The 23501-nt window shown below is 52.6% G+C and overlaps 4 protein-coding genes across 7 annotated transcripts; 1 reads left to right on the top strand and 3 right to left on the bottom strand.

The window, feature by feature from the left end:
• Positions 1–18: 18 nt before the first annotated feature.
• On the bottom strand, positions 19–3199 carry CDK4 (cyclin dependent kinase 4). 2 transcript variants are annotated; one of them, XM_080662628.1, is made up of 8 exons: positions 3007–3199; positions 2314–2550; positions 2011–2146; positions 1725–1892; positions 1482–1591; positions 1201–1251; positions 930–1065; positions 19–443 (listed from the first exon to the last, which is right to left on the bottom strand). In XM_080662628.1, the coding sequence occupies exons 2-8, from the start codon at positions 2529–2531 to the stop codon at positions 351–353; spliced, it is 912 nt and encodes a 303-aa protein (XP_080518754.1). In that variant the 5' UTR covers positions 2532–2550; positions 3007–3199; the 3' UTR covers positions 19–350. The 2 variants fall into 2 exon arrangements, with proteins under 2 accessions (XP_080518754.1, XP_080518755.1); XM_080662629.1 differs by lacking the exon at positions 2314–2550 and having other exon boundaries at positions 3007–3164.
• A 3943-nt stretch (positions 3200–7142) lies between these two features.
• On the top strand, positions 7143–11925 carry MARCHF9 (membrane associated ring-CH-type finger 9). Its single transcript, XM_080659573.1, has 4 exons — positions 7143–7631; positions 8644–8799; positions 9469–9661; positions 9911–11925. The coding sequence occupies exons 1-4, from the start codon at positions 7275–7277 to the stop codon at positions 10243–10245; spliced, it is 1041 nt and encodes a 346-aa protein (XP_080515699.1). The 5' UTR covers positions 7143–7274; the 3' UTR covers positions 10246–11925.
• A 1904-nt stretch (positions 11926–13829) lies between these two features.
• CYP27B1 (cytochrome P450 family 27 subfamily B member 1) lies at positions 13830–19019 on the bottom strand. The gene is made up of 9 exons (XM_080660845.1): positions 18682–19019; positions 17887–18077; positions 16987–17189; positions 16668–16868; positions 16410–16582; positions 16043–16215; positions 15761–15839; positions 15281–15478; positions 13830–14718 (listed from the first exon to the last, which is right to left on the bottom strand). The coding sequence occupies exons 1-9, from the start codon at positions 18874–18876 to the stop codon at positions 14605–14607; spliced, it is 1527 nt and encodes a 508-aa protein (XP_080516971.1). The 5' UTR covers positions 18877–19019; the 3' UTR covers positions 13830–14604.
• Positions 19020–19474: 455 nt separating this feature from the next.
• Positions 19475–23365, bottom strand: METTL1 (methyltransferase 1, tRNA methylguanosine). 3 transcript variants are annotated; one of them, XM_080659326.1, is made up of 6 exons: positions 23217–23365; positions 22392–22555; positions 21068–21252; positions 20862–20975; positions 20402–20503; positions 19478–20256 (listed from the first exon to the last, which is right to left on the bottom strand). In XM_080659326.1, exons 1-6 carry the CDS (start codon positions 23327–23329, stop codon positions 20101–20103), a joined length of 834 nt encoding a protein of 277 aa, XP_080515452.1. In that variant the 5' UTR covers positions 23330–23365; the 3' UTR covers positions 19478–20100. The 3 variants fall into 3 exon arrangements, with proteins under 3 accessions (XP_080515454.1, XP_080515452.1, XP_080515453.1); XM_080659327.1 differs by having other exon boundaries at positions 19611–20256; positions 20862–20933; positions 23217–23339; XM_080659328.1 differs by lacking the exon at positions 20402–20503 and having other exon boundaries at positions 19475–20256; positions 23217–23358.
• Between the last annotated feature and the right edge of the window lie 136 nt (positions 23366–23501).

Genomic DNA, 23501 nt, shown 5'->3' with positions numbered 1-23501 from the left:
GAAACATTTAAAAAAAAAAAAAAAAAAAAAAAGACCATATTTCTTAGTTTTGTTTTTTTCCCCGTATAAAAAAGGATCCCAATATCAAGGTAAGGAAGGGAAGAACAAGGGACATACTCCTTGGTATAAGGAAATAGGAGGGCAGGAGAAGGATAATCCCCAAAGGAGGGGAGGGAGGGGAATGTCATTAAGGCAGCCAGCAAGATATTCTCTGTAAAAAGTTGGAGGAAGTGTCTCCACAGCCTCAGATAAAAAGACACAGCGCCTTCTCGGTGCGAGGCTCTGCACTCTAGTGTTCAAAGGAAGGTAAATGACAGCTTCTCTTGGTTCTGTTGCAGCTATTCCATCGCTCACTCCGGGTTACCTTCTTCCTTTTGTAGATAAGAGTGCTGCAGGGCTCGGAAGGCAGAGATTCGCTTGTGTGGGTTAAAAGTCAGCATCTCCTGAGAGGGGAGACAAAGGTTCGAAAGTCGTGAGGGGAAAAACAACCAAAAAATGACTTTTGCACACCCTCAACAGTACTAGGATGGGCTATTTTCTTTTTTTAAAATATATATTTTATTGATATTTTTACAGAGAGGAAGGGAGAGGGATAGAAAGTCAGAAACACCGATGAGAGAGAAACATCGATCAGCTGCCTCCTGCATACCCCCCACTGGGGATGTGCCCGCAGCCAAGGTACATGCCCTTGACCGGAATCGAACCCGGGACCCTTCAGTCCGCAGGCCGACGCTCTATCCACTGAGCCAAACCGGTTTTGGCTAGGATGGGCTATTTTCTACATTCCTCTTTGTGGATGGCTAATCACAGTAGCAAAAGACTAGCCCATGCAACAAACGAGTCTCAGGAACCACGATGGTTTGGGCCCCTTTTCTACGACTACATTTTTCACCCCAATCTCACCCCATTCCCTTGCCCAAACCCAGTACCAGCAGCAGCTGTGCTCCAGACTTCTCCATCTCTGGTATCACCGACTGCACTGGGCAGGGCCCTCTGGGGGGGAAGGCTCCTCGGGGTAGAGACACATCTCGGGGCCAATCTTCCTCTGGAGGCAGCCCAATCAGGCTATGGGGAATAGGAAAGCTCTGGTCAGGGAGGTTCTCCAAGGCTCCACCCCAGGGGCAGAGCCAAATGCTTCCAGGGCTCAGCAGTAGAAAAAGACTCAGAATGAACATGTTTTTTCCCTTGCCAGTCACTTACTCAAAGATTTTGCCCAATTGGTCAGCTTCAGAGTTTCCGCAGAAGAGAGGCCTAAGGTGAGAAGGGACACAACATCATTTTCAAAGATGTGGTAGCAGAATGGTTACTGCTTAGTGGTTCAAACAGAGGGTATGGAAACTAAAGGGATAGTAAGTTCCTAATTCCATTTCAGAGCTTCTAGTTATAGACAAGGTGGTCAGTAGTACTCAAGTGAAAGAATGGGCAAGATATGGAGATGATTTGGGAAAGTCAAAATAGTTCAGGATCCTTGGGTCCCATACTTTCGACGAAACATCTCTGCAAAGATACAGCCAACGCTCCACAAGTCCACAGGTGTTGCATATGTAGACTGCAGAAGAACTTCCGGAGCACGGTACCAGAGTGTAACAACCTAATGGGAATAAGAAGAGTGGATAGGGCCCTATGGGTTACCATAAAGCACAAAACACATGACTTCTCAACTGCTATTGGGCACTTTCCTACCCCCAACCAGAACCCATTTTGGCTAACATCTGTCTACTGACCACAGGTGTAAGTGCCATCTGGTAGCTGTAGATTCTGGCCAGGCCAAAGTCAGCCAGCTTGACTGTCCCACCACTTGTCACGAGAATATTCTCTGGCTTCAGGTCTCGGTGAACAATGCAATTGGCATGAAGAAAATCCAGGCCTCTTAGAAACTGGCGCATCAGATCCTGGTTTGGAAGGGGGAGGTACAGAGCACTGGAAACTAGGCGCCATAACTGAAATCAAAATGGCTTCTACTGTAAAGGTCCCAATGTACCTCTCTCATTGCCTGCCCACCCCACGCACCTTGATGGTCTCCACTGGCAAGCCTGGTGGGGGTGCCTTGTCCAGATACGTCCGTAGGTCTTGGTCCACATGCTCAAACACCAGGGTCACTTTGGTCTCCCGGTCAGTTCGGGCGGTGGCACAGACATCCATCAGCCTGGCCGGAACAAATGGTGGGTTACTCATGAATCAATCCCTTTTGGCCCCAACATGACCTTCCCTATTCTATTTCCTCAGGATCCTCACTTCTCTCCAGACCACCACGCCCCACATATAGGTGTCTTTCCCCCTTTACTACCCACTCCCAACCCTTCACCTTCTCACCGGACAACATTGGGATGCTCAAAAGCCTCCAGCCGCCTCAGTAAGGCCACCTCACGAACTGTGCTGATGGGAAGGCCCCCTCCGGCACCTCCTCCATTGGGGACTCTCACGCTCTTGAGGGCCACAAAGTGGCCACTGTGTGGATCACGGGCCTTGTACACCGTCCCATAGGCACCAACACCAATCTCAGCCACTGGCTCATATCGAGGAGTAGCCATTCTCAGATCAGAGGAGACCCTACAATCACAGAGACTCCTACCACCGAAATTCCCTTCCAGAGTTCGGATGGTCTGAGCTACAGCAACAAAGTAACTCCAGAAAAGGAAAAAACATCACAAAGACACATCACCAGCACCCATCCCCTTCCCCAGTCTTCCAAGAGGCCAGGCCCGCCCCTCAGGTAATACAATGACTCTAGCCCCAACCCCTTCAGCCACGTGAGGCCCTAGAATTTTTAAAAAATTTATTCCTTTGGGACCGTCGCGCCTGCCACAAAGGAAGTGCCCACACGACACACCCCCTGCATCAAAGATCCTACACCCCAGGCCTAACACTACACCTCCCACGACCACAAAGGACCAGATTACGCCCTGCCCCATGTCCCTCTCTCCAGCGACCCTTCTATAACTAGCCCGCGTAGGAAGCCAGGGTAGTTGAGAATGGTCTCCATTCCTGGGAAGGGGCTTCTCTTACTTCTCCCCGCGCCGGGAACTGCGGGGGCGGACCGTTATCGGGGCCCAGGAGCCGGTTTCTGCGGAGCCATACACTCGAGCTCTGTCCGGAGCAGCTGGACCGCACGGGCCCGACCACAGACACAGGCCGCAAGCTAGAGCGGACCCCTCACCCCCACCCTCACCATGTGACCAGCTGCCAAAGAGGCGCGCGGAAACCCGGGGGGAGGGGCGAACGCCGGACGTTCGGGGCACGTGACCAGCCACTCCTGCGCAGAGGGGCCGGGAGTGGCTTTGCCTGGTTGGGGGGCGGCGAGGAGAATGGGAAGGAGGGACGATGGCAACCACGTGACCTGTTGCTATCCCACGTGACCGCATGCTATTGCTCTGAGGAGCAGAGGTGTGGTTACGCGGCAAAGCACGTGACTAGTTGCCACTACCCAAGCGGGGTGGGGTGGTGGTTGGGGGGGAGATGGAAGAGGGTGGAGTCCGAGGCGGTGCCATGGCAACCTGGGCCACCCCGATCCCAACTGCAGGCTGCAGGTCTCCAGTCTCACTCCTAGTTTCTCTATATGGGGGAGGGGCGCGGGTGTCGGGGGTCAGGAGGTGGTGCTGTGGCCTTTCTGCTCCACTGCCATGGGAAAACGTATTCTCACTTGTGTCTTTGTTTCATTCACTCATTCATTCAACAGGTTTTTACTGAGTGCTTGCTTCTCGTGTGGATGTGGGGTTGTTTTGGGTCTGTTTTTTGGTGTCTCAGTCACAAGCCCTTTTAAGTAGTGATAAGACTATCTGTAAAGCCCTAGCAGGTTTGGCTCAGTGGATAGAGCAGGGGTGGGCAAACTTTTTGACTCGAGGGCCACAGTGGGTTCTTAAACTGGACTGGAGGGCCGGAACAAAAGCATGGATGGAGTGTTTGTCTGAACTAATATAAATTCAAAGTAAAGGAGCGGAGGGGAGAGCAAGAGAACCGGATAGAACAGCTGGATCCGGCCCGCGGGCCGTAGTTTGCCCAAGGCTGGGATAGAGCGTTGGCCTGCGCACTGAAGAGTCCCAGGTTTGATTCCCGCCAAGGGAACGTGCTAGATCCCCAGTGTGGGGTGTGCGGGAGCATCATTGATGTTTCTATCTCTCTCTTCCTTCCTCTCTGAAATCAATAAAAAAATATTTTAAAAAAAGACTCTGTAAAGATGTAGCCAACAGTGTGCACACAAAATAGGGAGTAGACAGTGCCAATGTGAGGGCAAAACTAGGATTAAAGGATTGATGAAAGGCAGATTAATACAGTAATCCAATAGGAAGAGGGGCAATACCCTCCCCTCTTCCCAATTTCCACCCCTTCCCAGGACCACCACATGCCTTCTGGCAGAGAAGTTTTCAATGATTGGGAGATAGGTTCTTTTCAGCACTAAGATATTGTGATATATGTGTGTATGTGTATGATATATGTCATACATAGAAATACACACACACACACACATGTGCAGGAAGTTACCACAGCCACTACCCCAGACCATCACATTACATGAGAATGACTTGTGCTCTTCTGCACACCTTGTGACTCATTATATGGCATTACTGTGCTCTTTTCCTCCAGTGCAAATTTTCTTAGTCCTTGCCCCTGCCCCGAACACAAACCTTTCCCAAATGGCCTCTGCTCGCAGATACAGAGAAGTAGACAAGGGGCAGGTTTCTCTCTGGCTTCCCTGGTCTTACTGGCTCCAACTTCTTTATTTCTCAACCCTTTGTGGGGATGGGAGTAAGGGAAGGAAGGAATCAGTGTCTCATTTGTGACAACTTGTCTAAAATCTGAAACCAGCCCTGGCCAGTGTAGCTCAGTTGATTGGGCGTCCTCCCTGCACCGAAAGGCTGCTGGTTGATTCCAGGTCAGGCAGGGCACATGCCCAGGTTGGTTTTGGGCTTGATCCCCAGTAGGGGGCGTGCAGGAGGTAACCAATCTATGTTAAACTCTCACATTGATGTTTCTCTCTTCTCCCTTCCTCTCTCTCTAAAAATTAATTAGTCTTTAAAAATAAAATAAAATCTGAAACCATTTTATTACTCTATTTCTCATTCCTTCTACCCTAACATCTATTCTCTTTAACCATCTGGCTGAGGATGTAAGAGTTCAGGCTTGAGAAGAATATAAAGCATGCTCCAGGGCAAAACGGAAGATATGTCAGTAGAGATTCTCCCTCTGCATTCTCATAGTAACTCTGAGCCCATGCTGGTAAGGGCAGCTGGGACTAGTAAGAAAAACCTCAAGCCCTGGCAGGATAGCTCAATTGGTTAGAGCATTATCCTGATACACCAAGGTTGTGGGTTGGATCCCTGGTCAGGGAACATATAAGAATAAACCAATGAATGCATAAATAAGTGGAACAACAAATTGATGTCTCTCTCTCATCAATAAATAATTTTTTTAGAAAAGAAAAACCTCAAGGTCTGAACTGGCTATGGGGCTTGTGAGGTGAATGTTTCATTGGCTATCTTGTTAGAATTGGTTGGTTTGTAAGCCTTCAGAAATGCTAACTGAATGTGAGTGTATCAAACTTTCTACCCTAGCGGAGTCCATCTCAGCCTCGCCTTCCACATAAGCCCACCACAGCTCACTGTCTTTAGAAGTCACACACACACACACACACACACACACACACACACACACACACAGACAACAGTGTGGTGATAACCGGAAGGAAAGGGGTGTGGGAATAGGTGGAGGTGGGCAAAGTAGGCATAAATGGAGACTGAGACTTTGCTTTGGGCAATGGGCATATGATGCGGTGTGCAGATGATGTTTTGTTGAGTTGTACACTTAAAACCTGAATGGTTTTGTGAACCAGTATCACCCCCGTAAATTAAATTTAAAAAAGAAGTCATCCTCTATGTTGGCTTGGGTTCCAGCCCTTTTCTGATTCATTCATTCATCCATCTAATGCATTTGAATGTTTCATAAGAGCATTACTCTCCTCAGTCACTTTCTATCGAGGAGCCTTAGTTTGGCACTCTGTCCCTGGTTCCATACCCTCCCTTCCGTTAATTACTCTCTTACTAATTAATTTTTTCCCAATGTGTTTGACCCAATGGGCTCCTCTGGAATCCCTTTTCCCTCAGCGTTGTAAAAGGGAGGAGAGGGAGGTTCTAAGTGTAAAGCAGACCTAGTAAGGGGGTAGAACTGGTTCTCAGGGTCAAGGCCCCCATATAAGCAAAGAGCTGTGTGTATGTGTGTGTGGTGGTAAGGGAAGGAGAAAGCCAGAAAAGACACTCTCATCCCTTTAGCACTCCTATCTCCCTTGCTCACTCACCTACCTCACACATTACAATCACACATTTCGTTTCTCATGCAACCCGATTCCATCCATTACACCCTCACCTCTTTCACAGTCCCATATCATGCACACTTTTCAGTCCTTTGTGTAAAAGTGTTTATTGCTTGAGTCTCTCTCTTGCTCACTTACCTCCCTCAGACCGTAGACCCCTTGCATAGCCTCTTCTCTGCATACTCCCATTTTGCACAAGCCTCTCCCTCTCTGGTGCACCTGCGTCTTTGAGCACCCACTCCCCTTCCACCCTCACCCATTCACACACCTATTCTCCTACCAGTGTGCACACTCTCCTTTCTCGGACACTCCCCTCCCTCCATCCTCCCCTGGGCTGCACACTCCCCCCTCCTTCCCCCTCCTCTAGGGACACCTGCTCTTGCCGGGCAGGGCGGGGATGCGCAGCCGCGGCCACTTCTCCTCTCCCCCTCCCCGCCCCGCCCCTCCCTCCATCCCTCACCGGCTCCCCGGCTCCCGCCCCGCCCGCCCCTCCCGCCCGCCGCTCCGGGGGTGGGGGGGTCTCCGCCGCCGCCGCCGCCGCCGGAAGGAGCCGCCATTTGCCACCGCCGAGCGCACGGGCCGAGCCGAGACGGAGCCGGGAGCCGAAGCGGGACTGGGGCCGGGAACACGGCGATGGGGGGCGGCTCCGCCGCAGGAGGATCCGGGCACGTAATCCCGGGGGCCCGGCCCGCTCCGGACCCGGACCCGCGGGGCGCGGCACCCTGAGCCCCCTCCCCGCCCACCGCCCGGGCCATGGCCGCCCGTCCCACCGCCCCCGGGCCGCCCGCCCTCCCGGCGCCGCCAGCCCCGAAGCCCCGGCGGTGGCGGCCGTGAAAGGCGCTCCCAGGCCCCTAGGACCCCGGCGGGGCTGAGCTCCCTGGCGCGCGCCCCCTTTCTGGCCTTGCCCTCTCCCTTCCCCCGCCGCCCGGAGCCCCCTGCGCGCCGCCCCCCGCCCCCCGGCGCCCGGACGATGCTCAAGTCGCGGCTCCGCATGTTCCTGAACGAGCTGAAGCTGCTGGTGCTGACGGGCGGGGGGCGGCCCCGCGCCGAGCCGCAGCCCCGGGGGGGCGGGGGGGGCGGCTGCGGCTGGGCGCCCTTCGCCGGCTGCGCGGCCCGGGACGGCGGTGACGGCGACGAGGAGGAGTACTACGGGTCGGGGCCGCGCGCGCGGGGCCTGGCCGGCGACAAGGAGCCGCGGGCCGGACCCCCGCCGCCGCCCGCGCCGCCGCCGCCCCCGGGCGCGCTGGACGCCCTGTCGCTCAGCAGCAGCCTGGACAGCGGACTGCGGACCCCCCAGTGCCGGATCTGCTTCCAGGGCCCGGAGCAGGTCAGGCCCGGGCACTCGCTGGGCGGGGCCGGGCAGGGTGGGGGCGCCCACCTGGGGCGCCCAGGGAGACCGCAAACGGGGGGCGGGGCCTGGGAGGCTGGGCGGGACCCGGAACCCGAGTGGGAATAGGGTGAGGTTGGGGGGCTGGCTGGAGACGCCCAGAGCGTCTGTTTGAGGTGGAGGGGGATCAGGGGTCCCCAGGAAGGGGTGGGTCTTTCTCCTGGCAAGGCTCAAAATCCCTCACCCATGAACGGGGACTGCCTTTCTCCCCCATCATCTCCCCCTGGGGTCTTTGTAGGCTGAGGAGGTGGGCCGAGGAGAGTGCTTGTTTCCACCTTGAAGGGAGGGGCCCAGCGGCGCCCTTGCCTCATTCAATATTTCTCTCCGTGGGGCACTTTTCTTCACTTCCCGTTCTACAACTTTCCATCTCATTCCAAAGAGTACTCTTTGTTTAAATGTTATGGACAAAGTTGTCTCGGGATAGTGCTGGGGATGTCTCTATGCGGTGAGACATTATTCCTGGATTAAAAGGGAACACCTTCTACTCCCACCCTCCAGAATTTCTTCTCCCTTTTGTTACTTGTAAACGGAGGACGTAACCCATCCCAGTCTGCGCCACACCTGTGAAATACTTTACAGTGATGGAGCAGGGGAGGAAGGCATGGCTCTGAAGCTCTAACCCTAACCCTTCAGATCCTAAGGGGTAGCCTTCCAGTTGGAACTCCTTAAAGACCACCCTCTCCAAATTCTAGGAAGAGAGAAGACCCAGTTCCCCACCTCCGCTCCAATCCCTTTTCATCCTCGTCTATTTGGTCAGGGAAGTTTACCTTGAGCTCTAACTTTTTTCTTTGTCCTGCAGCCTTAGCCTCTTGCCCTGTTTGGGGTGAAAGGCCTGAGCTTTTCTAAGGTGGGAGAATGACTGACCTGGACAGGAGGTTTTCCGCTCCCAGAGCGGAGAGAAGTGGGTCCCGGTGGTGATAGCTGACAGGGACTCTCGTCACTCTTCCTCCAGGGGGAGCTCCTGAGCCCCTGCCGCTGTGACGGCTCCGTGCGCTGCACGCACCAGCCCTGCCTCATCCGCTGGATTAGCGAGAGGGGCTCCTGGAGCTGTGAGCTCTGCTACTTCAAGTATCAGGTCCTGGCGATCAGCACCAAGAACCCACTGCAGGTGAGGTGCAAGGATAGGACTCTCGGATTGGAGTAAGGGCCTTGCAGCATTCAGAGTCAGGAACCCTCCGGGGAGCCTATTTCATCCATTTATTTACCCCTCCCCACAATTTCCTGTCTTTCTGTAAATCCTCCCTTTCTTCATTTATTTACAAAGACATTATTGAGTGCCACCTTTATTCCAGGCACTGTTCTAGGCACTGGGACAACAAAAAAGAAAAAGATAATATGAATGATGATAGCAAATATGTAGTGTTTTCTTTGTGTCAAGCTCTTGGTGTGTATTAACTCTTTTAATCATCATAATAATTCTATTAGTAATATACCATTATTGTCCTCATCCTAAAGATTGATGCACAAAGAGATTTGAAAACTTGCCCAAGGTTACTCAGCCAGGAAGTGATGGTGTTAGAATTTGGAATTCAAACCTAGATGGTCTGGCTTCAGTGCACTTGCCTGATCCTGCCTTTCTAAACTAAGACAGACACATGGTTTCAAACAACTTGAGCAAGGCCACAGTCTAGGTTTGATCCGGGCACAGAGGAGACAGATGTTAATCCTGCCGGAAGGGTTTCAGGAAGGCTCCTGGAGCATCCTGCTTTTCAGGGCTAACCATCACCTGGCCCTCCATCTCTTTCTGTGACTTTTTGGAACCCTTTCTCCCACACAGTGGCAAGCCATCTCCCTGACAGTCATTGAGAAGGTCCAGATTGCGGCCATAGTTCTGGGCTCTCTCTTCCTCGTCGCCAGCATCTCCTGGCTCATCTGGTCCTCACTCAGCCCTTCAGCCAAGTGGCAACGACAGGATCTGCTATTTCAGATCTGCTACGGCATGTATGGCTTCATGGATGTTGTCTGCATAGGTGAGGGCACCTCTTTCCCTTTAACCTGAGGAGCAACTTCCTCTAACTCATACACTTAACTTTCCCTCCCCATTCCTTCAGCTTTATGGCCACATTTTCTACCATTGAGAGCCTTCAGGGCTATCTTGGTGCCCCTCCCTTCCCAGCTTCTCCAGGTCTTTTGCAACCCTATCTCCTCACTCTGGAAAATGCTTGCTTAAGCACGTCTGGGCAGCAGTTGACCCCGGATATCTTATCCCTCTTACTTAGGACTCATTGTCCACGAAGGCTCCTCTGTCTACCGCATCTTTAAACGCTGGCAGGCAGTGAACCAGCAGTGGAAGGTCCTGAACTATGACAAGACCAAGGACATAGGAGGAGATGCAGGGGGAGGGACGGCAGGGAAGCCGGGCCCCAGGACCTCACGGACGAGCCCTCCCTCTGGGGCCACCAGCCGCCCCCCGGCTGCCCAGCGCATGCGGACGCTCTTGCCTCAGCGCTGTGGTTACACAATCCTGCACCTCCTTGGACAGCTTCGGCCACCAGATGCGCGTTCCAGTTCCCATTCCGGCCGAGAGGTTGTCATGAGGGTCACCACAGTCTGAACTGAACTCCAGGAGCTGGGATCTTGAGTCAATGCATCAGCAAGAGATGAGCTATCATGGCTACTGGAGGTACCACCTGGACCAGATGTTTGGGGCACACTGCTCCCACCACTGAAGATCTCTGTGGGCAGCCTCAAGCTGGAAACATTGTCTGGCTTCTGCCCACTGGGTAGAGACACTTGGATGACATTCCAGCCCCCACTGACAATTCCCCACACTCATCCTGGGGCAGCCAGTGGGCAAGTGGGGAGAACAGCTTTTCTTCCCCAGAGAACCGTCCTTACCTCAGCTCCTAGGGCCTCCAGCCCCTCAGCTCTACCATGGTGACTTGGTGAGGGGGAACCAATGCCAGAAGAAAGGGGCTGTAGACCCCCCATTCCCCACCCCATGGCCACAGGGCAGCTGGCAATAAGACTAGTACACATTGACCTCCCGTTCCCTGCATGAGGGCGGGGGGACTTCCCCTGCTCTGCCCCCCATTGCATGGGGGGAGGGCATAAAGAATCATTTATATGCACACGGAGACTCCTTTCTCATCTGGGTCTTCTCTGGAGGGTCGGGAGGTGTGGGGAGGTTTCTCTGCAGAGGTTACAAATCCCAAATGCAGCAGTGGGTTCTGAGTTGGAGGTGTAACTCCCACTTGCTGGTGAATAATTCATGTTGGCTGCTAGATGGCAATGCTCAGAGGTATCTAAAGGGTGGACCTACCACGTCCAAGTTTGTGATTTACAAAAAAAATCCACTGTGGTTTTCCTGTCTACCTCATAGGGTTGGAATGAGGATAAAGAAGGGGCAGGTTGTGCCCATCCGGCATGGCTCAGTGGTTGAGCATCGACCTATGAACCAGGAGGTCACGGTTCGATTCCCGGTCAGGGCATATGCCCAGGTTGCTGACTCGATCCCCAGTGTGGGGTTTTCAGAAGGCAGCTGATCAATGATTCTCTTTCATCACTGATGTTTCTATCTCTCTCTTCCTCTCCCTTCCTCTCTGAAATAAATAAAAATATATTTAAAAAAAGAAGAAGAAGAAGGGACAGGTTGAATGCCATTGCAAAGAAAATCAATTATGGCATAAAAAGATTTATACTATAGATGATGGTCCATTTATTTCAAATAGTAGCTGGTTAACAACTTTCAAAATGTGTTTCTTATCTGGAGTTGCACAGAGCCTTGGAAATGTGTGTTGAGTGTCATAGATATGTAAATATGAGGGAAACTAGACATTGCAAATGTGAAGGATGGTGGTTATTTGTAAGAACGAGAGCTCCTCCAACACCCTATCGTGGGGTCAGAGAAAGGCTGGAGCTCTCCTTCTTGCTCTGGGGATCATTTGGATTCTTAGTCCTTCTCAGGTACTCTGCTCACCCAGAGAAGTGGTGTGAGGTGAATTTGGACTTATTTGGAGTGAGATGGACAGAATCCTTCCATGATATGAGTCTCCAGCTTAAAGGTCTGATCCTGGTGTGTCTCAGCTAGTGGTATTAACTGGAAGTATTGTGCTTGGAGACAGCAGTGTAGAGGGCAGTTGTCTATAGAGAAAATTTGGGAAGGACTGGTTAAAATGTGGATCAGCCTGAAGCCTCAGCCCTTACTCCTGAGTTCTTGGAGCTGTGTATTATATGAATGATGGTATCTTTTAAGTGAACTACTCATCAGCAATTAAATTAATTCACACTTTGCTAAAGTCAGATCCAGAGGCCTTTCCTATTATTAGGCCTTCTCTCAGAGAAGGTCTGCTCTATATGCTCCCTGGGGATGTTTTGGGGAAAATGCTTATCTGCTAAAGGTCACATATCCTTGCCTGGGTATTGGCTATCTCCTACCCGTCTCTAAAAGGGGTCTTTGCTGCTGTCCATGGTGCTAGCACCCAGCCTTGCCTGAAGGTATAGCTACCAAAGTCACCTGGACCTGTGGGAAGTGTATCACCTCCAGGAATCAATGTGGAGAGGGAACTGAGGCTGAACCATATCCCGCTCTCCAACCCCCCACTCCCCATTTTCCAGTGGAAAATTGTTTCTCCAGAGAAGTAACCCTCCACATTCCCTACTTCGGCAGACAGAAGAGACAGACTTTACTGATTTGCTATTCACCGGATAGCTGGTGGGGACCAGCTATCAGATGGGAGACAGCAAATCAGAGTGACTAACTAGTGCCTCTCATGGCAGATAGGGTTCAGGTAGGTATCACACAGTTGGGGTTTCCTGTGCCAAGCCTGGGCTGCCCCTGTGATGGCCCACATGGAAATTTAAACCCAAGATCATAGGCACACAAACACACTGTCTCCATTTGGACTCTGGGTCCTAAAACGAAGCCAAGTGAGACAGTATAATCCTCTTCCTTTCAGTACCATCAGATGTCCTGGTATTGGGTTGGGACCAGCAATCAGTGCTCTCCCCTACCCTTCCCTTTTCTAACTTAAAGAGAATCTTATCCAGAAAAGGGGTCATAGAAGCTGTTGTTCTCCTCAAGTGAGTAGTCCAACTTGCCCAATGGGGAGCGTGGGTGTCAGAGCCTACATCACTAAGTTCAGGGGAAAAGGTCTGAGAGGAATTGGGGCTTTATTCTTTCAAAGCTCAAGTCTGCTAAAAATCAGGTCACTTAAGTTTGGGTTGAGTTCAGTGATAGGGGAATGGGGATGGGGATCGAGTGTAGTACAGGAGTTGAGAGAAGGGACAGTAAAAGTACATAAACCTTGGTCTCTGCACAGAGCCTTGGGTACAACCTGCCCCTCTGTAGATTTTACATAAATAGATACTCCCCAGAAGGCTTGGTGGCTAATGAAGTTTCTGTGGTCAGGGAGCCATGTCTAGGGCAGGGGGCTGAGGTGGTGGGGAGGAGGAGGAAGTGTGAAGTGAAATCTACATCTACCTCTAGCTAATTGGAATGGGGTGTGGAGGGAGCAGGAGGAAGGGGGACAAGTCCTGACATGAGGAGGGTAATCTGGGCTACCCTCAGAGGGAGCTGTGGGGAGTGTGCTGAGAGATTTATTTATATGGAAGATGAGTTAATCTGTGTACATCACAAGCGGAGGGCTGTGCCCAACTTCTGGGGGGCCAGAGAGTGCTGACCCAGGGAAACAGGCTCCCTCTGCCCAGCCCCTTTCTGCCTTGGTGCCCCAGGGCTTCTGGCCACCCCCACACTGAGCTTTCATCCTGTCTGACTTCATTTCTCTGACTGTATTCCTGTCTTTCTCCAAAGGAAAAGACCTTGGAGCAATTTTTCCAGAGAGGTGAGAGTGGCCATTCTAGGATGTCCTTCAGTTCAGGGTCCATAAACATTTCTACCAAAGAGTCAGCGGCCTCTGGTCATCTCTGCAAATCCCTAGCTCCCGACCCTTTTTTACAGCTAGCCCTTGTGGTTACTTTTCACCACCACCCTCATACTCTCTTCCAGGGAGCCAGACTTGGCTGTTCCCACTCCAGACAGAAACGTGTCTGGGTTTGTGATGCAAACCCCTCTTCCAGGTGTCTGGACCTCCCATGCTATGAGGTCAATCCCAGGGCCTGAGAAACCAAGGTCAGGGATTTGGGTGAGGGTCGTGTAGGAAGTGAGAGTGGGGGAGAGATAAGTCAAAAGTCAAGGAGGGAACATTCATTTTTTTATTTCAAAACTATGAATATTTAAAAATATCAATATGTAAAAGGAAGGCATATACAGGGATAGGTGCAGAGATGTCTCTGGGAACTAAGTCAAGCCAACTTAATAGTGACCACAGAGGCAAGGATAGTTTTAAAAAAATCATAAACCAGGCAAGGGCAGACTCACCTTCTAGAGGCAAGGTGAGGAAGGAATGGGGTAGGCAGAGCCTGGTAAGCTGCTCCCCCCCTTCTGCCACATGGTCCAGATTCAGTATGAGAATTTGTGTGTCACCCAGGGACAGGCCCTGGCAGGGGTATAAAAACTGAATAAGGCCTCATCCTTCCTCTCAAAGAGCTCACATGCAAGGAAGATCAACCAGGTGCAGACCAGATGCACAATTACTTAGCTCATGTCATGCAAAGAGCTTAGTCAGCAGCATCAATGAACACTGTGGAGGCCCCAAAGGGCAGTGGTGGAATTCTTCCTCAGGTCACCCAGCATTATTAGTTAAAAGTCCGAGTTGGCCCTTGAAGGATGCATATGATATGATCAGGGAAAGGGCTGAGCAGGCAGAGGGGCTATGGTTTTCTCCGGGCCTGCTGGGTCAGGCCAAATGCATACTTCACACCTTGGCCAGGAATGCCTCAAACCCTTTGCTATGATCATTCTGACTAGTGTGATGAGATAGACAGGTCTCAGGGGAAATACACATCTCTTGGTCTTGTGCCTAATAAACCCCTATGATGAGAGAAAAGGTGATAACAGCCTCCTTCCACAGGACTATCTGTCCACAAACTGTAGGTTGATGCTCCTCTCAGGTACCAGGACAGTCCGGGTCATGGGTCTGACTGGGGCAGCGCCTGGCTCAGGCTGTACCTCAAAGTGAGTCAAGATCTGAAAAGTGAGGAAGAAAGCTATCATTATGGGAGGAGTCTACAATGGTGGGCTGTTTTTTTTGTTTTGTTTTGTTTTGTGTTTTTTTAAATATATTTTATTGATATTTCACAGAGAGGAAGGGAGAAGGATAGAGAGCCAGAAACATCGATGAGAGAGAAACATCTATCAGCTGCCTCCTGCACACCTCCCACTGAGGATGTGCCCGCAACCAAGGCACACGCCCTTGACCGGAATCGAACCCGGGACCTTTCAGTCCGCAGGCCGACACTCTATCCACTGAGCCAAACCAGTTTCGGCCAATGGTGGGCTGTTTTGGTCATGGGCATTATTTGTGTTAGAATGGTCAAGGTTGGTAGTGAACTTCTTGGTTAATCAGGATAAGGGACTATGGTAGGGAAATAGATAGTCCACATACCCTCACTCACTTTTCAGGACTATAATGAGATTGACGCATTTAAAACATTAAGTCTTAAATGTTTTCCTATGCTTGTCAGGAGAAGAGCTCACAGCTTTAGAGGGTTAGGGTCTCTCTCATCTGGAGAAGGTCTAGATCACTCACCTGGGCCAAAGCCATTTGCAGCTCAAGCTCTGCCAGGCGTCTCCCCATGCAGCTGCGCTTGCCGAAGCCAAAGGGAAGACAGGCAAATGGGTGGGGGGCTGGACCTTTCCCCAGCCAGCGCGCTGGGCGAAAAGTATTTGGCTCTGGGAACTGGGCAGGGTCCCTTGAAGTGGCATAATGACACAGAGTGACCAGCGTCTGGTGAGGGAGGAACACAAACTTGTCAATTCGGGCCCAGGAATGCAAGGAGGGACATGGAGGAAAGACTATATGGACTGGGATGAAGGCAGGCTCTGGTAGGTGATGGGGAAATTTTCTGTGGCTACTTTTGAAATGATTTCTCCACTGCCCCATTATATCCCAGAGAGAAGCATTCAGGCCAAGGGGAGGGTTTGAAGGGCTTATGGAGAGTTGAGAATGGGATCAGGGCCAAGATAGCGAGGGATGGCTTAGCAAAATGGACCCTTAGGCTCTACTCACATTTCTGGGGATGATATAATCACCTACACGAATGTCTTTATCTGGAACACGGGAATTTCCAGGTACTACGGGGTACAGTCTGGATGGCAGAGCACAAGGAGAGACAAGAAGGTGAGGCTGGGGCCGTTAGCCTCCCTCTCATGTCAGCAACTTCCAAACCCATTCTTGGCCAGGAATAGAGTACCATTTTCTTCCGCTTTCTCCCTGCTCCCCCCGTCTTCTATCTGCTTTCCCAGCCCTTCCCCAGCATTTTCTCCAGCTCCTTCTCTCCTTCCCCCTCACCTTAGCACTTCCTTGAGGACAGCCTTCAGCAGGGGCAGCTGGGACAGAACAGTGGCTGAGGAGTGGGCATTGGACCCCCTGCCCAAGGCAGCTGTGATCTCGGAGTGGAGAGCCGTCTGGACTTCGGGGTGCCGAGAGAGTTCATATAAAGCCCAGGAGAGCGTGTTGGACACCTGAGAGGATAGGTGAGTGCATTGGAGGCATTAAGAGCGGACACCAGTATAGGGAGCAGAATATGACGCTGTCTGGAGCCCAGGAAGTGCTAACCCAAGCTGTTTTAGAGGGCCATAGTGAATCCTGTGCAGCCGGATTGAGACGGGAGGCTAGCTCCGAAAGTGGGGCCCACAACATGGAGGGAGAACGCTACCGTGTCCACTCCGGCCAGTAGCAGCTCCGTCACATTCCCCAGGATGGACGGGGCAGGCAACTCTTCCTGGAACAGGAAGTAGGTCAGGTGCGCCCCAGATTCCATGTCCTTCTCAGGCCTTCCCTGGCTCCTCTTGGCTACCTCGGCCTCTCGCCGCTCCACGTGCTTCTGGGCTGCGCAGGGAGAAGGCGCAGGGATGCCTCACTACCCTTGGACGGCTTTATGTCCTCCCATCCCCACTTCATGTCTGTGCCTTACCAAATGCAAACATCTGGTCCCAGTCTTGGCAGAGGCGGCCCCAGGGTCCCGGCACGAGGCGGTGCAGCCAGTTGGGCATCGCCATGGTCAACAGTGTGGACACAAACACAGATCCCACTGCACGGATGAAGGTCTCAGTGTCTGGAGGCACTTCTGTCTCCAGGCAGCCCAGGCGCGAACCCAGCAGCACAGCTGCTATGCCTGGCCAGGAGGGGGCGCTGTCAGGACACGGGGCGACCCCACCTCCACCCCACACCTTTGGGCAGGGCGGGGGGGGGGTGGTGCTTCCTAAGCTGGCCACAACTGTCTTGGTACTCACCTTCTAGTCCAAACTTGTAAAACTCTCCGGCTACATCACGAACCAGGGCGGGCGACCCAGTACCACGTCCCCGTTGGCGCCGCAGTCGCCGCACAAGATCAAGGACCACGTCGTCCAGGGTCCTGGCGTAGCGGGCAGCTGCTTGAGGCCGAAGGAGGAGCGGGGCCAGGAGGCTGCGGAGCCTCTGCCATTCTTCGCCTTCCCTGTAGGGGTGCGGAGAGGGGGCGCATCAGGGCAGATGTGGGTGTGGAGGCCGTTCAGCGCTGCTGCCTGCGGTTGAGGAGCGTGTTCCGCTCGGGTGGCTAGGAGTGGGATTGCATCTGCTTTTCATCCCCTTTACTCCTTACTCATTTCCTGCCCCAGAGGGGCCTGGATTCCTGGGTAACCTGAGTCACAGAATCTTTTCTTTTTTCTTTTTTTTTTTTTAAATATATTTTATTGACATTTCACAGAGAGGAAGGGAGAGGGATAGAGAGCCAGAAACATCGATCAGCTGCCTCCTGCACACCTCCCACCGGGGACGTGCCCGCAACCAAGGCACACGCCCCCGACCGGAATCGAACCCGGGACCCTTCAGTCCACAGGCCGACACTCTATCCACTGAGCCAAACCGGTTTCGGCAAGAGTCACAGAATCTTATACTACATCTGGATCCTGGTACCCTAGCCCTTTTGCCAGTACCCAGGATTCTGCTCTCAAAAAGATAAGGACCAAGAGGAGGGGAGTGTGGGACGAGGGCCGGGCTCCACCTGAGCTTGAGAAACAGATTGTGGTGAAAATCCCTATTTGGCAGAGTCTGGGGGAAACGGCCGCCCCTCCTCCACACCCCGAGACTGTCTCCAGACCCTCCACAGGAGAGGGAAGCAGTAGGGCTTCAGGGCTTTGGGCCAGAGGACTCACGCAGTAAGCAGTCCGCAAGCCCGCTGGCGCTGGCGCCGGTGCTCAGCCCACGGTGAGAAGCTGCAGCGCTCGGGCCTGGGCCCCTCCTGTCGCAGCAACTGCTCGATGAGCGTAGGGGCCGCCACGTACACCGTGCGCACCTTCCCGAAGCTGGCCAACCACACGGGACCGAAGCGTGCAGCGCCCTGCACCTGGGAGAATGGCGCGGCGACACTGGAAACATGGGCAAGGGGACTCCCAGCTTGGCCCGTGCCAACGCCAACTGGCTAGGCTTTGGAAGGGGGAGCTCCCAGCTGGCACATGGACCTAATGCTAAAAAACCCTCCTCCTCTTTCTCCCACTTCCCATCCTTAGAAAGTTTGAGTGTGACGGGCAAAGTGTAAGAACTTTGCTTAGACATTCAGGACGGCTCTTTGGTCACCTTGGCCAAGTCAAGGTGGAAAAATCCCTAAAGGTTCACACGTGGACTCTCCATTTCAGGACGAGAGCCCAAAGCATAGGAGCGCAGGTAGCTCTAAGCCCAACACGCTGAATGCCCGGGTAAGATCCTGTGCGTTTCCGCCTCCTGCCCACTTGTCCTGGACCTACCGACTTCCAGACTTTCGCTCTGCGAGGAGAAGGCGCTTTTTGAATGCTAGGTGTCGGGATGGACTCCGTGCTGCTTGAGCCAAAGCCCCAAATCCCAACTTGTCTTTCTATAATTCATGGGCATCCGTTCTCACTGGCCTTCCCTCCTACGGTCTGCACTAGTCTGTTTCCCCAGCACTGAGTCCCAGGAACAGAGTCCCAATCTACCTGTAGCTCGTGTAGGCGCGACAGCCCTCCCTTGCAGAAAAGTTCGGCAAGAAAACCCGGCGTGGAGGGGCCTGGGATGTCTGCCAAGCTCCGAGGCGCTGAGCCAGAGCCTCTGGAGCCCAGTGAGGAACCCAGCTCAAAAACACAGCGGACAGGATGCAACACCCTGGAGGCGAGCTTGAGGGTCTGGGTCATGGTCTGGTTCGGGGAAATACAGCACTTCCGAGCATCTTGCCTGCGCCCCTATTTAACCCTTGGGGAAGGTAATGGCGACGCCCCCTCTCCAAGCCACTCAGCCAATCCTCTTCCCAGTGGTCCGTGCAGGGATTAGCACCTAGGAACAGTAGGAGGGGCTGAGGCTGCCTATGCAGCTCCCTTGGGTCATGTTGCAATGACCCTCTTGGGTGGGGGAGGTCTGCCTCAGTTTCTCCTCCTGGGCTGGTGCCCTAGTCCCATAACCTGAAGATCTCTTCCTGGAAAAGGCTATTTAGTTAAACTTAGATGACCAAGATATAGTCAGTCCCTGATATTCTCACCACTTCCCCACAGAGCCAGGCCCCTTAGCCCATTCTCAGGAATTCCCCATCCTCCAGCTCTTCCTGGAAACGAAGCAAGCAGGGAAGAGGCACAGCCATAGCTGTCCTCATATTCTTGGCTCATCAGGCTGCTCCTTCTCTGTATGAGCAGAATTTTCTTGTACTACCACATCTCCCCCATCCCCTATACTGGACACTGGGCAGATGGCAGGTGAGTTAATGGGGTAAAATGGGTTATGGAGCCTTCATCTTTGTTCCTTGGGGATAGCGGTCCTTTTATGTCAGCCAGTCAGCCCAGAAGTTCTGGAATGGAAGGTCAATATGAAAAAAGAGAGGGTCTCCAACCCCACATCCTCCCTGGGACGCTTCAGAAACAGTCACAATAAAGGGAGCATAAATTCCCCAGATCAAGTCTTAGGCAGGGAGAGGCTGGGAGGAGACACATGATACATAATCTCACCTGCCCTGAGAAACAGCAGCATGGGCATGTGCCCACATATCTGTTAACCCCAGGACTACAAAGTACACACAAGTGGACAGGTGATTTGAACCTAGCAGGCTGTTTAGATGGACACTGGAGAATTGTATTCCTCACTCCAGCTGAGGAGAGATCCCAGAGGGAGAAGGAAGTGCTAAGGAGGAACAAGACCCCAACCCTCCCAAATATCCCTACTGGTTCAAGGTCTTCTGACCTTCCCAGTCAGCTTCTTTTACGTTCTGTTGGCAATGGAGGGGCAGGAAGGTAAGAGGCAAGGGTAGTAGTGAAAACTTCTTTGAGAGATTGTTGCCTCAAAGCCCCAGCAGTCTCAGCTGGGAAGGTCCAGGGGGTTGATCTTCTTTCTAGTTCCTGGAAGATGGAGTCCAGATGAAGCGAGGTAAGCAGTCAGTGACCAGGAGGGGTAGGATTGGGGGTCACCACCTGGAGGGTGGGATCCTGTATTCTTCGGAAGATGGCGGGGAAATTCTTTCCTCCATTGCGTAGAACTTTCTTTCCCTCCTCAGTTGAGGTGCCCAAATGTCCCACAATAGGGTCTTCACTCTGGGAGAAGGGTTCAATAAGTCCTTGACCACCCCTGGCCCTGAGACTCCCATCCCATCCTCTTGGCACTAAGCTGGGTTCAAAGACTATAACCAGTCTGGAAAGGGTCTGTATCTTCGCAATTTCCCTTAGGCCCCCAACTTACCAGCTCCTCCAGAGGCACACGCTCAAATAGGGGGTGCCCTTCAAAATGGGTACACATCCATTCATGTAGCTCCAGCACATCAGTTATAGTATATACCAGCCCCTGCACAGGCAAAATCAGGGGGGCTGTATGCAATTGAGCAGCAAGATGATGGGCTGCATTCTCACTGAATTCTTTTCTTAAAAAATATTTTTATTGATTTCAGAGGTGAAGGGAGAGGAAGAGATAGAAACATCAATGTTGAGAGAGAATCAGATTGGTTGCCTCTTGCATGCCCCCTACTGGGGATCGAGCCCACAACCCGGGCATGTGCCCTGGACCAGAATCCAACCCAGGACCCTTCAGTCCTCAGGCTGACACTCTACCCACTGAGCCAAACTGGCTAGGGCCCCACTGAATTCTTGGTATAAGATCCCTGAATAGGACACTCACCCCGCCCTTCCTCCCACTCCCAACTCACCCCAACTCTCAGCACGTAGGCATATTCTGCCAGTAGTGTGGGACTGATGATTCGCCACTTGTGCTTCGTCCGCTTGAAATGTGGGTCAGGGAAGAGGAAGAACATCTTTGTCAGCTGTGAGACAGACATGCACAAACTGGGTTGTGAGAGCCTGGCCTCCATGTCCCACCTTTCTACCAGCCTAACCCACCAGGGCCCCTCCCCACCTGGCCCTTGTAGAAGAAGTTAGGAAGGTGTTTCATGGCGTTGCTACGGAGACAGGCGATGTTCTGGAAGCCACCTCCAGGAGCTGCTCGTAGGGCTCGAATCCGATCCTGTACATAGTCTGAGACCTTTACCCGGATCTCCAGACCCAGAATCAGTGTGTCTGGGAACAGCGGTGACAGTTCCACTGGACACAGGAATAGGAATGGAATCATCAACCTCATACTACAGGAACTTCAAAGGAGTCAATACAGGAAAGGAAACCTCAATCTGCAACTACCAATATCCGGAATGGCAAATGTGGACAGAGAGGTCTATATGGATGGTTTTATACTGGAGTAGAGGGCTGGGGAGATATTAAAATTGTCACCAGGACTGGAAGTTGGAGGGTCTGGGAATACATGTATATTTGCAAGTGCTTTTGAATTTTCACACATTCTCTCATTTAACCCTCTTAGAACTCTGTGGTAAATTGTGAATATGAGGAAACTGAGGATAAGAAATGTCCAAGGTCATACAGCTAAGAAGAGACAGAACTGGAACCAAAGTTTTCTGCCACCAAGTACCATGCTCTTCCTCTTTGTCATGTCATTATCTCTATGGGAAGATCTAAAAATAGACAAGTGGCGCCCTAGCTGGTTTGGCTCAGTGAATAGAGCGTCTGCCTGGGGACTGAAGGGTCCCAGGTTCGATTCCAGAAAAGGGCACATACTGGGGTCGTGGGCTCAATCTCAGTAGGGGGCATGCAGGAGGCAACCAATCAATGATTCTCTCTCATCATTGATGTTTCTATCTCTCCCTTCCTCTCTGAAATCAATAAAAATATATATTTAAAAAAATAGAGAAGTGGCTTAGCAAGCATGTATGGGGGAAATACAAATAATACTAGGGGAACTAAAAAACAGGAGAATGGAGCAGAAGGAATGAGTTCTGGTGAGGGAGCGGGGAGGGGGAGTGATGGAATCCCTGAGAAAGACAATTCAGGATCACTGGCCACAGTGGCTAAACTCTGACGCTTGTGCTGACCAGCTCACTGACCCGGCACTTGGCAAGTGAAATGGCTCACGTAGTGACTGGGGCCAGGGGCAAGGCCAGACAGGACAACCCAAGTTTTCAGATGCATTTGAGGCAGCCCCCTCCCTTCTCCAGGGCAAAGGCCACAGACCCAGAGTAGAGGGAAGGTGGAGACTTTCCACACTGATGTCACAGCACTAGTGTCTGGTCCGAAGGGGAAAGGCCAACTATGGCCCCCACCAAATCTGCTGAGGTGGCAGAATCTAGGAATTGCCTTTCCTTGCCCAGAGAAAGGGCCAGACAGAGTGTTACCTAACAGGCCACCATAGCCACAGCCTATGTCTGCAAATTCCACTTGGGCTTGAGCTCTCTTTTCTTTCTTATCCTTTGGGTCATCGTGGCTCTGATTTTGAGTCAGTGGAGCGAAGAATTCTGGATATAGCTCAGACCAATCCATCTCCTCTGGCTTCACAGGGCTATTGGAGAGAAGATGTGAGAAACGTGAGAAGGCTGGCCATAGTATTGCAGCAGTGTCACTACATGTGCGTGGGTGGATGGGTAAGGGTGGGAAGTAGATGGGAGGGTTTCTAAACAATTCTGTAACAGTGGGTCCTGTGGCTTCTAGGAGATACAGTGGAAACCACCCTGTGAATCATAGGCCCACCATGTGGCCCGCCCATCTCCATATCTAGGGGTTGATGACTCTGTCTGGGCACAAGTTCCCCTTCTCCAAGAGACTGGCTTCCTGGAAATGCTGGGATCCTACTTTGCTTACGTGCTCTGTGTGAAGAGGATGGAGTGAGATGCAGGCCGGATTGGGTGTTTGTCTTTTTATTAAATCCGACAACAGAAACATTAAGATGTAAAAGGCATTCTGCCGCCATCACTTCAGTCTCAGTAACAATTTCCCCTGCCAGACTTGCACCTGAACCCAGACTTGGCCAGAACGCCACGCCCCCTCCAACCCGCACCCCGCCCACCGCCAAATCTACCCGGTCCACCCCAAAGCTTACGTCACCCAGCCCATCCTACGGGTCTATCAGGAACCCTCCCTGCACAACCGCTCTCCGCGGCTGCTTTGGGCCATTCTGAATGCTCCGCCCCACTCCTGCCCCTGCCCCTGCCCCGCACACTCACTAGCGCAGCGTGTGGTCCGCCATGGGGTTGGAGTGAGCACGCTGCCGATAGTAGCGCTTCTGCGGCTGCGGGGCCTGGGCTCCGGCCGCGTCCCCAGCCTCGGCTCCCGCCATGATCCCCAGCCCGAGTGTCTCTACTGAACCCACGTGGGGCCCGCGGCGCACGATGATGACGCAAAACAAGCAGACCCCGCCCCTTAAAGACCCAAGAGAGAGCATTGGACTTGGCGGGGCGTGGCGGGTCCGAGGGGATCCGTGCCGCCGGGCGCCTCTGCATCTCAAGTCT

This window comes from Plecotus auritus, assembly GCF_963455305.1.
Source record: "Plecotus auritus genome assembly, chromosome: 3".
NCBI classification, from domain to species: domain Eukaryota; kingdom Metazoa; phylum Chordata; class Mammalia; order Chiroptera; family Vespertilionidae; genus Plecotus; species Plecotus auritus.
Note: the sequence above shows the minus strand (reverse complement) of the source record. Positions and strands in the feature narration are given on the sequence as shown.

Bases quoted from the DNA above. Each gene is read 5' to 3' on its own strand.
- CDK4 (XM_080662628.1), bottom strand. From the start codon at position 2,531: ATGGCTACTCCTCGATATGAGCCAGTGGCTGAGATTGGTGTTGGTGCC. The intron at 1,066-1,200 runs GTAAGTGACTGG...TATTCCCCATAG, and splicing joins CAATTGGGCAAAATCTTTGA to CCTGATTGGGCTGCCTCCAG. The intron at 444-929 runs GTACTGGGTTTG...CTCCCCTCTCAG, and splicing joins CTGGAGCACAGCTGCTGCTG to GAGATGCTGACTTTTAACCC.
- MARCHF9 (XM_080659573.1), top strand. From the start codon at position 7,275: ATGCTCAAGTCGCGGCTCCGCATGTTCCTGAACGAGCTGAAGCTGCTG. The intron at 8,800-9,468 runs GTGAGGTGCAAG...TCTCCCACACAG, and splicing joins GCACCAAGAACCCACTGCAG to TGGCAAGCCATCTCCCTGAC. The intron at 9,662-9,910 runs GTGAGGGCACCT...CCTCTTACTTAG, and splicing joins CATGGATGTTGTCTGCATAG to GACTCATTGTCCACGAAGGC.
- CYP27B1 (XM_080660845.1), bottom strand. From the start codon at position 18,876: ATGACCCAGACCCTCAAGCTCGCCTCCAGGGTGTTGCATCCTGTCCGC. The intron at 18,078-18,681 runs GTAGATTGGGAC...CCATTCTCCCAG, and splicing joins CGCGCCTACACGAGCTACAG to GTGCAGGGCGCTGCACGCTT. The intron at 15,840-16,042 runs GTGAGGGGGAAG...TCTGCCATCCAG, and splicing joins GTCCTCAAGGAAGTGCTAAG to ACTGTACCCCGTAGTACCTG.
- METTL1 (XM_080659326.1), bottom strand. From the start codon at position 23,329: ATGGCGGGAGCCGAGGCTGGGGACGCGGCCGGAGCCCAGGCCCCGCAG. The intron at 22,556-23,216 runs GTGAGTGTGCGG...TCTCTCCAATAG, and splicing joins GCGGACCACACGCTGCGCTA to CCCTGTGAAGCCAGAGGAGA. The intron at 20,976-21,067 runs GTGGGGAGGGGC...TCTGTCTCACAG, and splicing joins ACTTCTTCTACAAGGGCCAG to CTGACAAAGATGTTCTTCCT.